Raw genomic sequence first — 16904 nt, 5'->3', positions numbered from 1 at the left:
GTTCCACTATGTGATCCCCAGTTGAGGGGTCCAGTGACTGTCTGGATGCTGCCATTTTCTTCAAGACTAGACCAGGAGCCACTTTAGAGGGTCAGTGAAAAGGATGTCCACACTGGATGTTCCTACCTTTCCACTGATCTGCCTTAATTGCCTCCCTAGCTACTGCTCTCCTGGACTAGGAAAGTAGGGCATTAAAAGTTGCCTTGTACCAATTCAGACCATTTAGTCCACCTAGCTCAGTGTTGCCGACACTGACTGGCAACGGCTCTCTGGGATTTCAGAGCGGGGTCTTTCCCAGCCCTCCCAGAGGTGCCAGGTGTTGAACCTAGGACTTTCTGCTACAAAGCACATGCTCTGTTCCTGAGCTATGGCCCTTACCCAAATCTGTATGTTGACCCTTCTCACAAGCTTTGCTCACTTCACCTCCTGTAGCAAGTACAAGTTCTCATCGTGTGTACCTTGACCACATACCCTCAGATTTATGAGACCAGATGTTCCTGTAACTACTTTTAAATAAATAAAAAAAATCAGATAGCAGGCCTGTTCTTATGTTGCAGCTGCCTCTTGGGAGCTGATAGAAATAACTTCCACATAGATTTGACTCCACTCAACAGCTGCTCACGCCTGATGATATTGAATCTGGTACCAGCTTTCACCAAGAATGTGCAACACTGGCATGACTGGGACAACCAGTGGCCCAGTTTGCACATCATGGCAACCCAGAGCTTTTTTCAAGTCTGGGTTACCCTGAGCCAGCCAGCATGTTAATACATGCGCCTCCATCACTCCTGCTTGGCTCCTCCTGCCAGCTGGGGTGGCTAAAAAAGCCAGGAACTCTCCATCCCTGGCTTGGTTGGTTGATGCCCAAACTGGAAACTCTGGTTTGTCTCTCCCAGGGCTTCTCCTCTGACTTATTGCAAGACAGGTAGCCGAAGTGGGTTGTGCCATTTTAGTCACATAAGCATTGGCACTCTCGCCAGAACATCAGAAATAGAGGGAAGGATATGGAAAATCATTCTAGTCAGGGGAGAGACAAGCCAGTTCCTGGTTCGAGCCTCATGCGAACCAAGTGTCCCTAGCTTGCTTAAACACTCCCCCTGGCAGGAGGAGCCAAGCAGGTGCCATCGAGCTGTGTGCCCTGGCACACTGGCTTGCTCACAGTAACCCCACCTGTCTCTCATAATTGATGTGCAAACTCTCCCATTCTGAGCAACTCTTGCACATTACAGCTGCTACACGAAGCCAATGGGATGTGGCTGTTCTTCAGCATGTTCCATGTAAGCAGCTGTAACCTAAGAATCGGTCAAGGGAGAAGGTAGTTAAAAAGACTAGGTTGGCAGTGGGATGCTAGGATCACCCACTCAGCTGCCTTTCCTTGGCTTTTAAAATCCTTCAAAGTCGACATAGTTTTTTCCATCTCCTTCCTGGCTCGTAGTGAATGGCGGCTGGTCTATCTGGTCGGAATGGTCCTCATGCAGCAACCGCTGTGGTCGTGGATGGCAGAAGCGCACACGGACCTGCACCAATCCGGCGCCTCTCAATGGTGGCTCCGTTTGCGATGGACAGTCCTTCCAGAAGCTGGCCTGTACCACGATGTGCCCAGGTAAGTGCACCTCAGACAGTCGCCCCTTTCCAGGTCCCTTACATGAATGCTGTGCTTGCTTCTGTCACAGATGGTAGTTTCCAGCTGAGTGGGAGAATAGGTTTTCCCCAGTGGAATTACGAATGAGAATTATAAGAGACAAATGGGATCTCCAAAGGTGGCAGGGTGGAGTGCCCCTGTTCTGCCATGCCTTTTGTCAGAATACTCCATTCCATTTCCCCCCCCACCCCAGTTTTCTGTCTTTTATCCTGATGAGTCAGTCAAACAGCATTCCATGCCCAATGAACATATTCAGTCCACATTGGCTGTTTTTTTGAGGGAGGGTCCCCCTTGGGGGCAGGGTGTTCCCTAAAGTTCTTTTTGTATTTCTGCAAACTCCGAGATTCTCCCAAACCCTCTTGTGTGTGGGTGGTGCCATTTTGACTACATAAGCATTGGCACTCACACCTGAATATCAGAAATAGAGGGAATGATAGTAGATAGGCTTTCCTGAAAAGGCTTCTTCCTAACTGGAGGAAGTAAGAGTAACTGCTACACATTTGGAATTTAAACTGAGTATTATTATGGAAAAGCTTTCTGTTTTCATGCCCTGGGTTTGGTTTGCTATCAAGAGATTTCATTTAAGTTTGGATTTCTGAAAACTGCAGTTGATCCTTCAGTTGAGAGAGAGAGAGAGAGAGAGAGATATTTTCTAGATCAAGGGTGTGGAATGTTGGCCCTCCAGATCGTGTTGAACTGCAACTCCTATCATTCCTCACCATTGGCCATTCTGGCTGGGGCTGATGGGAGTTGTGGTCCAACAACAACTGGAGAGCCACATATTTTCCATGACTGTTCTAGATGATGATGATGATGAATTCAGTCCTGCTTGTATATAAACATGTATACTCAAAGCAGCCAACAAAAAATATGCAGTAAAACAATATTAACAATAACCAGTTGAAACAGTTTATAATACAACAAAACGTGCATGATCATGAATCATAAATTTTGACATAAAAATATAAAGCATAGTATCAGAAAACAACCTTAAATATCAGAGTCCTAAGTGTTAAAAGCCTTTTTGAACAGATAAATGTTCAGCAGCTGCCTAAACACCAAAATAGAAGGAACTCTGCAGGGAAGATATTCCAAAGTTTGGGGGCCACTAGCAAAAATGCCCTGTCTCTTACACCCACTTATTGAACATCCAGTGATGATGGGACATAGAGCAGGTCTTTGAGGACTTGGGCAGATTCACAGGGGAAAAGGCAGTTCGCATAGATGAAACACAAGCCTCTTTTTTCTTTTGCTACTTGTTGTCTGGGGGAAAGTCAGTCTGCCCTTTTGCCCCTCAGAGCAAACTGGCTATATGCCCCCTCCTATTTTACTGCTTGACCAATGGGGTCACAGCCTGTTTTTGTGAACAGTTTCCTTTCCTAGGCATGTGCTTGGGAGATGTTGAATTTTGTGATGATTGAGGTTGGTGTCGTCTGCCCGACACTAACATTCTACTTTTTTGTTAGGCTCAGTTGTGCCAGTACTTTATTTAGCAGAGGCACCCCAACTCTCTGCTCCTTTCAGCAGTTAGTAAGCCAGTTCAGCAGCAAATTGTTGTCCTCCCCCCCCCCCCGCACTTGTCCCTGATTGGCTTCCTCTCTTGTGCTTGATTGTCTTTTGTGCGGGACGCAGTGGACGGAGCATGGACCGAGTGGAGCAAGTGGTCAGCCTGTAGCACGGAGTGCACGCACTGGAGGAGCAGAGAATGCACAGCCCCATCTCCCAAAAATGGAGGCAAAGACTGCAGTGGAGTGCTGCTCGACTCCAAAAACTGCACCGACGGGCTCTGCATGCAAAGTGAGTCAACTTGCTGTGGCTGATATGGAGGAGAGGGGAAGGGAAGGCGTGTCTCAGTCCAACACCTAACTAGGCAAAGCTGCATTACTTAGTTTTTTCCTGGTCTTACTTGGGAGTCGTCATGCCATGAGGATCTTCTCCAGGTGGTCATAGGTACACTGATGGAAATTGATCCCAGGGAGCTCTCTGTTGCCATTTTATCTGTGGTAGAGGAGAAATGCCCAGCTGTGCCACTTTGGTTCAAAGGCTACTTTCGGACAAGATAAATTGTCCTTTGGGCATCACACACTCGCAGCTTAACATGCTTCACAGGCTTGTTATCTGGTTAAAACTATTAGTAGCCCTAAGATGGCTAAGCATGCTTGCAGGTGGGTATCACGTTGGGTCATGGAGCAGTGATTGACTGCAGCTCCCTCTTGAGCAGGGGGCAAGAATCTCAGCCCCATGGGCCCCAGTTGTGGAATGCCCTCCCCTTGGAGGCCCAGTTGGCGTAGACGTTGGTTTCATTTCGTCACCAAGTTAAAACATGGCTTTTTACCAAAGCCCTCGAGGGCTAAATGCATTCCCTAAAGTAGCACACGGTTTAGGTGTTTTATTGTTTTAGATTTTAATTGGTATGAGCTGGTTTAATGGTTTAATATGTTTTTAGCTGCTTAAATTATTTATTGTTGTATACTGTTTAAAATGATTTTATCTGTATGCCGCCCTGAGAGCTTAATGATATAGGGCAAGATATGAACATTTTAAATAAAGGAAGGAAGGAAGGAAGGAAGGAAAGAAGGAAGGAAGGAAGGAAGGAAGGAAGGGCCAAATCTGGCCCTCCTGGGGTCCTACTCCGGCCCTCCGGGATTCCCCAGTTGGCCTCACCCCCTTTCTCCCCAACCACTGATTGTCCACCAATTGTTTGGTGGCTTCCTGGCCTTTGCGCATTCCCCTCCCCCCCTTCTAAATGGTTGAAATGCCTCTCCTAAGGCTCAGTTGCTGGCAGGAAGAGCTTTCAGCTACCATATGCTGGATTGTTTGGTATTTTTTGTGGTTTGGGCTATGCCCCTTTTGCCTTTGGCCCCGCCCATTACTGGAATGTGGCCCCCAAAGCTTCCCCAAAATGGAATTTAGTCCTTGGGCTGAAAGATGTTCCTCGCCCTAGCTCTTGAGTGCTCACTCAGCATGCACTGTGTAAAACTGCCCATTCCATCTGACTTTGATTGGCGCCAGGCATTTAGGCGAATGTTTTCAGGTCTGGCAGTTGAATGGAGAGTCCAGATTGAAGCGTAATCCTATGTACACACACATGGGAGTAACTCCCATTTAATTCAAGTGATAGCTACTTTTGAGTAAACATGCGTCGGATGGGGCTGTGAATACTTATAGCCCAGCCTTGACCCATCTGGGGCCCTCCAGATGTTCTGAACTACAACTCCCAGGATTCCTGACCATTAGCCATGCTGGCTAGGGCTGATGGGAGTTGAAGTCCACAACATCTGGAGGGCACCGAGTTGGGAAAGGCTGTTCTAGCAGTCAGAATGGGTTCCAATTGTACTTCTGCTCAGCTAGTTTGAAAGAGCGCTGATGACTGATGTGGAAGTCTGTGTTACTGAAAGGATATGTAGGTTATTCAGTAGGCTAGATTCTTTCATTTAGAGGGATGCTCTGTATGATCTCCTAGTGACCTTTCTATGATGCCAGCAAAAAAAATTAAGAAGAAGAAAAAATCAAGAGAACTATTTTCAGAAGTGTATGGCGAAGGTTAGTCATCACTGGCCTTTCCTTGCTGAGGTTTGATTCCTAACCTTGAATGTGAATGTTTTAAAAGCAAGTGGGAGAACTGCCCTTGAAGCATTCCAGGCTGTCATTCAGAAATCACGGTGGCAGGGTGCCTTTTCTGTTCCTCAGCCAAAGAGTGCGACTACGGGAAGAGGAACTGGAGCTGGGAGGGAGGACACTGGCTTGGCAGGGTAAAGGGAGCATGGATTGTGTCTTGTGGTCACATGGAAATAAGAGAGAGAGCTCCTATTCCATCATTACTCCATTGCTGTTCCTGCGTGGCCGCAGTAGTTCGGTGGAGCTTTGGGGTTTGCATGACCCCATGGCAGCCTTCTCCAACCTGTCTCCCTCTAATTATGTTGGACTACAGCTCCCATCTCCCTCAGACAGTATGGCCATCGGTCAGGCTCACTGGGGATGGTGGGAGTTGTAGTCCAACACAACTGGAGGGTGACAGGTCAGGGAAGGGCTTCACTTGGTCCAGATCCCACCGGCTGCAGGAATTACTTTCAGTGCCAGGGCTTAGCCCCAGAACCCATGAAGCAATAATGAAGGGGAAACATTTTTGAACATGTGCCAGAGTGCATTTGCCTCAGTGCTACATGATAACAACCAGCCTCTGACTCCTTCACCACCACCACCCCATGCACACAGCATACATTTGAGACTAGGGAGCTGGGCTTTTACATCAGAGGGCAGGCCAAGCACTGCATGAGCCTTTTAAAGGCACAGGTCTCCCTCAGGAATGCCAGGCTTTCTTGTCTCACTCTCACAGCGAGTTGGAAGTAGGGATTGTGAACTCATCCCTGTCCGGGTTCTCCGGATGCCCACCTAGCCCCTGCCCCTGCTCGCCAGTTGTCAGGGTGGAAACTGAGCCCTTAGAACCCCAGAGCAGTTCAGATTCTGAGGAGGAACAGCAATCCATGGGAGAGGAGCCAGCTCATCCCTCACAGGCACAGCAGCTGGCAGAGATTCCTTCTGCCAGCATTCCTGAGATAGATAGTGACCCTGGCAGTGAGAGAGTGCAGGAGGGGGGCTTGCTAGACTCTCGACGCAGACGCAGGGAGCGATGAGCGATGGAGGGCGCGGAAAGGAGGCGTAGCACCCATTTGGCACGCAAGCAACGGCCGCGTCCCGTGGACCCAAGAGAAAGAGGGAGGATCTCTCCCTAGCCCATAAGTTCAGGGTCTGCAAGTGACTCTCCTTCAAACGGGGACCACCTGCCTAACCCAGAGCATAGGCTACTCTGCTGTTCATTGCTTAGTCGCTGGTGATTAGCATCTGAAAGAGTCATTAAGTTGTAAAAGGATTAAAGCCTTGAAAAGAATCCTTTTGTCTGTGTCTTGAGTTGGCTATTGGAGTAGACTGAAAGAGGCCGCTAGGGCGCTCCTGACACCAGTCCCCAAATCATACTCGAGCCCCTCCCACGCTCTGTGACCAGCCTGCACTCACCCTAGCAGCCTCATTGAGCTCTGCAGTTGCCATTTTAAAAATAAAATAAAATGGTGATCTCAAAAATGTGCATGTTTTTGTATGCGCAAAAATGCACATTTTTTGCGAATGTGCATATTCTCAAGTGTGAAATGTGCATTTTTGCAAAGGCACACAGTGTGTGTGTGTGAAAATGTGCATTTTGGGGGAAATGTGCATTTTTGCACATACACCAATATGCGAATTCGCAAAATGCGCATTTTCACATGTGCGCAAATTTGCATATGTTTGCAATCACCAATTTATTTCTCAAAAAATGGCGACCGCGAAGCTCGACAAGGCCGCCGGGGTGAGTACAGGCCATTTGTCGAGCGTGGGCAGGGGACAAGCAGGGGCTCGGTGAGCGGGGCTCGGGGGTGCGGGCAGGAGCGGGTCCACCAGATTCCCAGACTGAATCAGGCGCCCTCGCCATCCCTAGTTGGAAGTGGTTAAATCTGCAGCCAGACTTTCCCATATGAGGTAATCTTATATTAGAACCACAAATAGAAACAAGGGGCCATTTCAACAGTAACAAGAGGTTTCATCCTTCAGCTGTTTTGTGTCCGATGTACAACAGCTCTTCTGGGCAATTTCATCCTGAGCCTGCCTCCAACCCAAATGTCACCCCGCTCCTGTTGGATTCTGAGGATCTGTGCTTTTCCCCTAATACTGATGAGGGTTGAAGGGCCTTGCTTCTAGATCTAAGTGCTGCTGATAGGTCATTGCACTTGTGACTATTTATATCCCCAGATTCCCCAACTCTACCCCCCACTTAGTGTATGAGGTTATCTCTGCTTCAGGTCCCAGATTAAGGAATCAGGAATAAACCTCTACAGACCTGCAGCCAAATATTTGGCTGGTTAGTTCAGGTCTATATCTGAAATCCACAACACACACTTTTCATTGGCATTTCTGCTCCCCTAGCTCACACTCTTGTAACCTAAGAAGAACCTTTGCCTGAGTCCTCTTGCCAGCAGCATACATCTCCTTCTGTCTTTTGGTCCTGAAGGACCTTTGACTTAGCTCAGAAAAGAATGCTGTTTGTCAGTATTCTGTTGCTGACATCTTCTGTCTGTTGTTCTATGACATTCTATGACATCACAGTAATTCAGCCAATGGGTGGAGTGGTAGTAGGGTGTTCTCACAGGAAGGCAACAGGCAAGTGACCATGAATGTTTGGCCTATTTGTATAAACCGTAGAAGATATTTAGTCTTAACCCTTCTGTTCTTAAGATTTAGATAAGGTTCAGCAAGCAGGAGAACTTATATGTTGACTGCTCCCTTTGGAGGATCCAGACAAATTGCCTGAATAAGCAGAAAATCAAACTTTGCTACAACAATATCTATGTTTATGAAGGAACATTTCAAGTCTCTTCCCGTTTTTATCATTGTTTCAGTGCTGCCACCTGCTGTTTACATGTCGATTTCTATGGTGCTACTTGACTGGCTGTTTATTTTGCCTCAATTTATTTTGCTGCCTGAATTCTGTCTTGCTCGTACACCCTCTCTGCCAGCACACTGCAGTCCTGCCTCATGCCCCTGCTGTATGACTGCTCCTGTGTCATCTCAAATGACATCTCTGGATTGATCCATGCTGGCATACAGTGGAGGAGGAGGAGGAGGAGGGAGTCCTATACTGATATACAGAGATGTGATTTTTTTTTTTAAAGAACAGAAAAGGGAGGGGGGGAGCATCCTGCTCTTCAGTAGCATCTGGCTCTGGAAAACCTTATTGCTGGAGAAAATTAAAGCATTGTGACAGCTGAGGTTGGGTGCAGTTTGCAGGCAAAACCAGCTGTCTGCTGACAGTTAACGCTTAGCAGGCAAAAGGTACTCAGATGTAAACCAAGCAGCAGAACATGGAGTGGCAAGGACCTCCAGGCTTGATCCTTGATCCATCCCCCCCCCTGCCCTGCCCTCAAGGATCTCCAGGCAAGACCTCCAGGCTTGATTCATCTCCACCGCCCCAACCTGCAATTCAGTACTTCACTCATTTGGGGGGGACGACTTTCAGAGACCTTAGAACAGCCGTCCCCAACCTGATGCCCTCCAGATATGGCAGGCTGACGATGCTGGGAGTTGTAGTCCAACACATCTGGAGGGCACCAGTTTGAGGGAGACTGCCTTAGAAGTTTTTTTTTTTAAAAAAAAAATATAGGTACAGCAGGTTTTAAAAAAATGAACATGACTTTTAATTTGTTTAAACATGCCAGCTGTTTACGTCCCAAAATCACGACAACAACAAAAAACCTCCCATGTACAGGGGTTAGAAAAAGAAAAAAGTCTCTATTGGCTTCAGCGCTGACAGCAGGGGATGCAATCAACATTCAGAGGTCTCCGTTAAAAGTCATGCTAGGTTGAAAAGAATGTGAAAACGTTTTCCATAATGAGAAAAGAGTGCGAGGAAATCAGAAGCAGAGTTGAGACAGTCAGGCGTGGGGGGCGGCATTTTTTCACCCTAATAGCTTAATTCTTAGGGTGTTGCTGGACCAGCCCTCTTACAACATTTCAGCTCTTTTTTTCTATGTATTGGTGTCCCTTGCTGTGCTGGTATTAACCTTCACACATTTCTCATTCTCATTCATACATGCTTCCTCCTCCCAGAATTGCAGGTTTGGATTTTGTTTCCCTAAATCAATAACTGAATTCACACAACTGCACCTAGGTAGCTCTGGACAGGTGCAGCAATATAGATGTGCCATTTAAAAATGAATAAATAAAAAGGAAGGGACCTTGAGACAGGATCATGAAGTAGAGTTTTCTTCTGCAAATAAAAAATTGCAGATGGAACTGGCCAGGCTGCTGTAATGAATGATGAATGAACGGGTGCAGAGATACAATTGTGCAAATATAAATAAAATATATTTGTATTTATATTTGGGTGTCTGATCATGAAGGGTGGAAGGGCAGGACACCCGAGAATTGTGGCTACTCAACACTTCTGTCCAGATGAGTTGCAGGAAGACATGTGTCTGTCAGAGGGCCAAAGAAAACGTTCTTTAAATCATGCATTGCAAAGCTATGGATGATTGGCTTACTTACCTCCATGTAAGCATGTGCAGGGCCGATTCAGATCGGGACTATGGCAATTTGCCCCATTTCTATGCTGAAATTCCACCCCCCTGAGGGGGGGGGAGTTAACAAAAGGAAAAACATCCCCATTGAATCTCATGGAGATTTTTTTTCCCCTCCCCCCCAAAATTCAGGTGGGGGGAATTTCGGCATGAAACCGAGAGAGGGGAAAGGTTAAATCTGCCCCCTGAATTGCCGTGGTCCTGACCCAAATCGGGGTGGCATGGGCTTACAAAGAGGTAAATCAGCCAATCACACATAGCTCTGTGATTTAAAGAACGTCTAGTTTGGGCCTTAATGACAGACATTACAAACTTTGAGAGGAAGGGGGAGACCCAGAACTGGAGCCATAAGCACGGACCATAATATATGTACCGACTGCTACATGGCTAAGAGAATCCTCTGCCTTCAGAGGTTCTGTGTGCCACAGGGCATGAGTTCTTGAGGAGCAATAGTGGGAGAGGGCTCTCACCTTCATGCCCAGTTTCTGGAGCCATCTGGTTGGCCACGGTGGGGAACAGAATGCTGGTGACCCTTTGGTCTGAGCTTACCTACAGTGGCCCCTTACTCATTGCCCAAAAAGAGGGATTGCATCACCAAAGATAAGGACACAGATGATATCCATATATATGTTGATGTATAGGTAGAGATAGATACACATTTCAAAATTACAGCTCTTATTTAATTAGAAAAGCAACACATCTCACCAGAGTGAAAAAGACCAGGATCACGTGACCCCCTGCGTGCCTGCTCAGTCTGTTGTCCCGGTGCGAAGTGTTGATGGGCCACTTCCAGGCCCTCCCTGCTCTCCCTTCTTACCATGGTTATTTATCGTTAAACCGGCCTTGGACTGGACAGCCCTTCTAAGGGAGGACACCTTCAAATAGAGAACCATCCTCGGTAAAGTAGGTCACTTGGCAACCTTAATTCCTACCAGGCTGCTCTTGTGTCCATTAGCGCAGTATCCCAGGCCATGATTGATGTTGCATCTATGACGTTTCACAGGCACTCTGCTGGCATTGTGGGCAGACACATCAGTGCAGGTGCAGATTGTGGGAGCTGTCTACTCACCCCTCAAGTACAGTTCATAAGGCTTCATCCTGCATGTGGCTTCTGTATGAATTGTTCCATCATGCTTACATTTTCAGCCATACCCTTTTCCCTCAGTTTGCCAGGGCTGCCAATCTGCCCTTTGCTTTCTTTTATTACCATCTTCATTGCACCATCCTCATTTTTTCAACCTTTGTTTTTTTAAACTTTGTTTTCCCTAACAGATAAAAGATTTGTAACCGAACCCAAAAGTCACCGTAAGTCTCCATTTCATGGCCATTTTCTTTTATTGTTATGCATTTGAGGGTTTGGTTTGGTTTGGTCTGATCTGTTGTGAGCATTTGTTCCTCCGTGGGGTTCAGATACTCCTGGAGAACTATTCTCTGGAGGAGCATCTCTACGCAGCTCTGGGGCCTCAAGGGAGGGAGTACAGCTGAAACAAACCTTGAAGATTTAGCTGGGGATAAAGCAGTGTGGACATTGGCAGGCATGATGGGCCTTGTGAAGCAAACTGAGTTTGTTTTTAAAAGAATAGACAAAACTGTTTTATTTTATATGCAATAGTTAGAATATATTGATGGCTTTCAATCCAGTTCTGGTTCAAAGGATAAAGACTTGTAGCCACCAGAAGAAAGAGGGTTGCATGAGTCTGCCCCTCTCAGTGATGATCCAGAATCCTTCCCTGAATGTTCAGCTTTCATTTAAAACATGATCTAAGGAAGTTTCAGTATGAATTTAAAAAAACTAGAGTTTGTCCATTCCTATATTAGAGAGAGAGAGAGAAAGGTAAATGTTTTGTTTTTATTTTTCCCTCAGAACAAGCATTGGCGGTTTGCCTCCCCATTTCCTTTCTGTTACTCACTACTAACTTGTTGATTATTTGTAACCCATTGGCATATAATCCATGTGTAGCAGTAACACTCTGGAGGGATTTTTATTTTATTTTTTGCCAGAGCAGAGTGTGTTCCTATCACACCCCCGTCCCTTTTCTGCCATCAGTGGCTGCCCTGGGTGACAATAAAATGTAACCATGAGCTCTTTATGGACATACAGAATAATAGGCATAGTTTAGTCTTCCCCAACCTGTTACCCTTCAGGTGCTTCGGACTACAAATCCCAGGATTCCTGACCATTGGCCATTTTGGCGAGGGCTGATGGGAGCCCAAGTCCAAAACATCTGGAGGGCACCAGGTTGGGGAAGCCTGTTGGTTCTGCATGATAAGTATCCAGTGGGAATATTTTAAATATTGTTGTCTGTATTAGTTTAACTAGTGATAGTTTTGTTTCTTCTGAAATGTAGATTGAAAATCAAATAAAGGGATGACAAAGATGGTTAAGTAAACGTCACTCTTCCAACTCCACCATCCCCAGGCACCCCAAATTCTCTTGCTCTTTTAAGTGTCTTTGCTTATTCTCCCTCACTACTTCTTATTCCTGAGACCTCCTCCCAGAATGCTTACAAGCCTTACATTGGAGGTCAGCAGATGTTTTTGCCTACAACTCCCAATATCCCTCACCACTGGTTATGCTGACTAGGGCTGATGGGAGTTGTAGGTCAAAATATCTGGAGGCCCACAAGTTGTCCACCCCTGCTTTACATGATATTACCTCTCTGTCTCCAAATCCCACTTGAAAACCATCTCTTCTTGTAAAGCCTGTGTGGCTCAACTGCTTACTCACATCACCCCCTTCTTCTACTTTCCCCTCCTTTCCCATTGTTTCCCCCACCCCACTGTCATGCTTGAGATTGGAAGCACCTTGGGGCAAAGAGCTGAAAGGGCCATGTATATTGCTGGGGCTGTCTGAATGAATAATATTAACACTGGAGTAAATGTTACACACACACACACGAGGGCGGGGGAGGGCTGTGGACTGGATTTCCTTAGGGAGCAATCTTATGCATGTTTAGACAGAAAAGAAGTCCTACAACTCTCAGCATCCCTCCAGCCAGTCATGCTGGCTGGGGCATGCTGGGAATCCCAGCATGGTTCATGAACCGATTCCCAGCATGCCCCAGCCAGCATGACTGGCTGGAGGGATGCTGAGAGTTGTAGGACTTCTTTTCTGTCTAAACATGCATAAGATTGCCCCCTTAACTGGCTATAAATAATAAATATTAACTCCAAGCCCTAAACTACTTAGTAGTGGTCCTTGCTATGCATTGCACCTTGGAATCAGATGTAGGGGAAATTACTGCAGTAGCAGCTAATGATGGAAGCCAAACATGGGTGTTCCCCTATCTATTTTGGCAATCTTTGTGAAATCCTCCCTATAAAAGGGTATACTTTAGTGCCTGTAAATTCCCAGTTACTCCTCCTTCATTTCACTATGCCTACACTCCCCTCAGGGGAAAAGTTTCCCAGAGGACCACACACAATGTTAAATGTGGTCCAGATATAATTGCAGTATCAAAAATCCTCTCAGTTCCCCTCCAGATATTCCCTTTCAGAAAGAAGGGACCTATGACTGCAGGACATAATGGTGCAAGAGACCTGGAAAATCAGGGAAGAGTTAAAGAGAAAAAAGAGAAAGGAGAAGAACCCAGGCCTGGCAATGCAAACTCCAGCCTGTTGCTATGTCTGGAATAAATCTTCTGGAGGTAGTGGTGGGACGGGAATTCCCTGTAACATCTTGCAGATGGCAAAAATCTGCTTAGGCTCAAGCCTACACACTCTCACTGAGTACAAATCTTGGTCACGATCCAGAGAAAATTAAACACATATATGTACTACTGATTTCATTGGGACTGTGATCTTTTCTCTAGATTGCTGCCAAGTTCTGCCCCAGATTTATCTGCAGAACTTTGGAGGGGTTGAATCCAAGGCCAAAAGTTTTTGACATAAATAAACTTTATGGAGCAAGGAGGTTTTAAAGATGAGAGCCAGCATAGTCCAGAGAGGGCGAGAGAGAAATATGACTTGGCCTGACAGGCAGCAAACGTAATTGCTTGCATGGCCGCTCAGGAGTTGATGGTGCTTTGTTCCCTAATCAGCAGAAGCTACAAGCTGTTTGCTGCCAAAATGAACCGACAGAAGAGAGTGACTCTGTTCAGGGACTGTGCATTCAGTCTCTTAGAACACCAATGCACCAAAGTGTGCACTTCTTTTTTAAAGTTTGAGTTAGATTACTTTTATCCTGTGTCCCCTTCCTGCACAACAAAGAGTCATAGCGTGGGCATACGTATAAACAGATAGTTCTAGGGGCAATGTTAATTAGGGTTCTTTGACTATTCCAGTGCATGCCTGTCCAAGCGTATCTGTCTTGTCATTTAAAAGCATGGGCACCTGGAGATTAAGAACACTGTGCTAGGATGTGCTGATCTTGAACCAGCAGGCTTTAGGTTGGTGGTCATTTCTCTTGCCTCTGAGCCACAGTGCAATAGAACTGAATGCCCTGTTGTCTTCAACAGCTGGCTTTGGCTGCTGTGCATTTCTCCAGCAGAGGCCTGGACAACTGGTTCTAACTTTTTACATATGGCTCTCATTTCCTGCCATTCTCTCTTTGCTGTTACCCTTCTATCCTGCTTTCCTTCTTGCTCCTGCCTGGCTTGCTTCTTTTCTCCCACTCTGCTCACCCTCCAGGCCACTGACTGAATGGCTTCAATGGAGAGAGCTTGATTCTGACACAATTTCTTGTTCTCTTTCCTGGGCTGACAAACCACAGCAGAGCAATGTGAAAATGGAGCTGCAAAAATTTGCATTCACTGACCATGAAATCTTAACCTTGGCCTCAGTGTTGTATTGGTTTACCAAATAGTCCAAGTTCCCATCCCCATCTCCAAATCCTAAAAGAGAAAGGCATTTGTGTGTTTTTTCAACACAGTTGTGCCCCTTGCTATATAGCATGGCAATAGGAAATGCACTACTAAGAACAATAGTCCTACATTGGAATTGCATAGGACTGACTGTGTGGAAGCTGCCCAGTCAAGTTTGAGGGACTTGTCTGGGAAAATGCTTTGTAACCAGCCTTGTCAAAGAAGGCCAGTGAGCTCAAGAGATTAAGCAGACCATAGTGTCTTAGGGGTGCAATCCTGTGCATGTTTAGACAAAAAATGTCCTACAAAACCCAGCCAGCCATGCTGGCTGGGGAATGCTGGAAGCTGTAAGACTTTTTTCGGTCTACCCATGGATAGGATTGCACCCTAAGTTATGTTTTGCTGGCCTTTCTGTTCTTCTCCCATGGCCTTTCCAAAAATCCCAAGAGAAAACTCAGAGAATGTCTGTGGTTGACCATACAGTGTTTTGGTTTGGGATTCTGACTTGAGGGATCATAAGTTTGTATTGAAGCGTAGTTTTACTGAAGGGGCAGCCTACAAATCTTGTAAATCAAGGGTCGGGGAAGGTGTGACCCTCCAGATTTTGTTGGACTGCAGCTCCCATCATCCCTCATCATTAGCTATGCTGGCTAGGGTTGATGGGACTTGCAGTCCAAAAACATCTGGAGGGTCGCACACTCCTCACACAGTTTAAATAAATAAGCAAGCAGGAAATGATAACTCCTTTTTAATCTATCTCCCCCACAGTACTGGAGGCTACTGGCGATGTGGCCTTGTATGCCAGCCTAGTGGTTGCAATCTTTGTCTTCATCGTTATCCTGATGGCTGTCGGGGTGGTTGTGTACAGGCGCAGCTGCCGGGACTTTGACACTGACATAACAGACTCCTCGGCCGCTCTGACAGGAGGCTTCCACCCAGTCAATTTCAAAACTTCCAGACATGGTAAGACCCCAGCATGCTTGTTGATCAGATTGGCATCCCATTGCTTTTGTGCATCTCTTCTGTGTATTTTTTTAACCTCCCGAGGCAGAAGGAGGGAGAACCAACAATTTGAACTGAAAGCTGCTACAGTCAGTGCTGGCTCTGAGTTTTTCAGGGCCCTGGGGCAAGACGACCTCAACGGGCCTCTTCCTTTGGTGAGTCTACCTTCTCACCACCACTGGCACTAGCTGCTGCTGTTGCTTCTCATCCTCATTCTCGTCATTGCCACCACTTGCTCGCTTGACAGGCAGAGAGCCGTTGAGCAAGGAGGCTGTGGCGTCTGCTGCTTCTCCTTGTCACCACCGCTGTTATCTGGGTCAGAGTGAGAGGTAGGTGAGGCAGGTTGCAAGGGCAAAGAGGAGGAGGAGCGACTCCGGGGGGCTCTTGTCAGTGGTTCCCTGCTTGGATGTGGGCCTTTGGCAGGTGCTCAGCCATACCTACCCTAGACACTGGCCCTGGCTATAGTCTGCCGGGTAGAGAGATAAACTTGCACCAAGGCTCAAATCCCTGCTAGCCATGAACCCTCTAGATACCCCTAGCCTTCTCTCTCATCCTCAGTTTTTCCATCAATAAAGTGAGATATTAACCAAATCACCTGTGAGACTGAATAAGGTAGAAACTGTAAAGAGCAAACAAAAGGGCTCACATTCAGTGGAAAAGCTAAATAACTTGGCCTGAAGCTGTTTGCTCATGTGTCAGAGCTGTCCTACACGTGATGCATGACACGTGATGAATGAGGTGGTAGAACTCAGAACCATAGCACTTGGAATTGCAGATAGGGGTTCAGCCTTTTGAATGTTTTCCCCTACTTAAAAAACTCCCTGCATATAGTAAACTAGCACATCAGGGGGGAAAGTTTAGTGTAAGCCTCTTCCCAATGTTTTTAATTACTACATGTAGGTAGCTTTTACATGGAGAGGAACATTCAGGATTATGACAACCCAGCCTCCAGTCTAAATGTGGTACAGCCCAGAATTCTACCATCTCTGTCTATTTTATTTTCCTCAGTGTTGGCCTTCTTTGGAGAGAGTTCAATAAGGATACTTCTGGTAGCAAAAGGCCCATGGCTTCATAATGTCATGAGATAATATTTTCTGTTTGTTTGAATGAATCATAGTCCCTTTGATCATATGAATCATAGAATCTCCTCAGATAAGTGTAAATAGAGAATTTGCTTCCATTTCCTCTGTGACAATTTCCAGAGGGTTAGCTGTATTAGTCTGTTGCAGCAAAAACAACCCAGAAACTAGTTGCAAACTAGCAAATTTATTCTGGCCTAAGCTTTTGTGGACACTGCCCACTTCATCAGGATGATATTCCATGCATTTAATGATGTGGAATCTGGTCCATGAA

At 46.3% G+C, this 16904-nt stretch overlaps 1 protein-coding gene across 2 annotated transcripts in view; it reads left to right on the top strand.

Moving 5' to 3' along the window:
• Positions 1–16904, top strand: part of UNC5B (unc-5 netrin receptor B) — a 210756-nt gene that overhangs the window by 175053 nt on the left and 18799 nt on the right. Inside the window, exons 6-9 of one of the 2 annotated variants that reach the window (XM_084845530.1) lie at positions 1436–1603; positions 3275–3439; positions 11020–11052; positions 15318–15512. In XM_084845530.1, the coding sequence (XP_084701656.1) occupies positions 1436–1603; positions 3275–3439; positions 11020–11052; positions 15318–15512 (561 nt within the window). The remainder of the gene's footprint in view (positions 1–1435; positions 1604–3274; positions 3440–11019; positions 11053–15317; positions 15513–16904) is intronic. The other variant, XM_084845531.1, reaches the window with a different exon arrangement.

This window comes from Heloderma suspectum, chromosome 3, assembly GCF_057233095.1.
Source record: "Heloderma suspectum isolate Gila_16-S chromosome 3, 16-S_ref, whole genome shotgun sequence".
NCBI classification, from domain to species: Eukaryota; Metazoa; Chordata; class Lepidosauria; order Squamata; family Helodermatidae; genus Heloderma; species Heloderma suspectum.
Note: the sequence above shows the minus strand (reverse complement) of the source record. Positions and strands in the feature narration are given on the sequence as shown.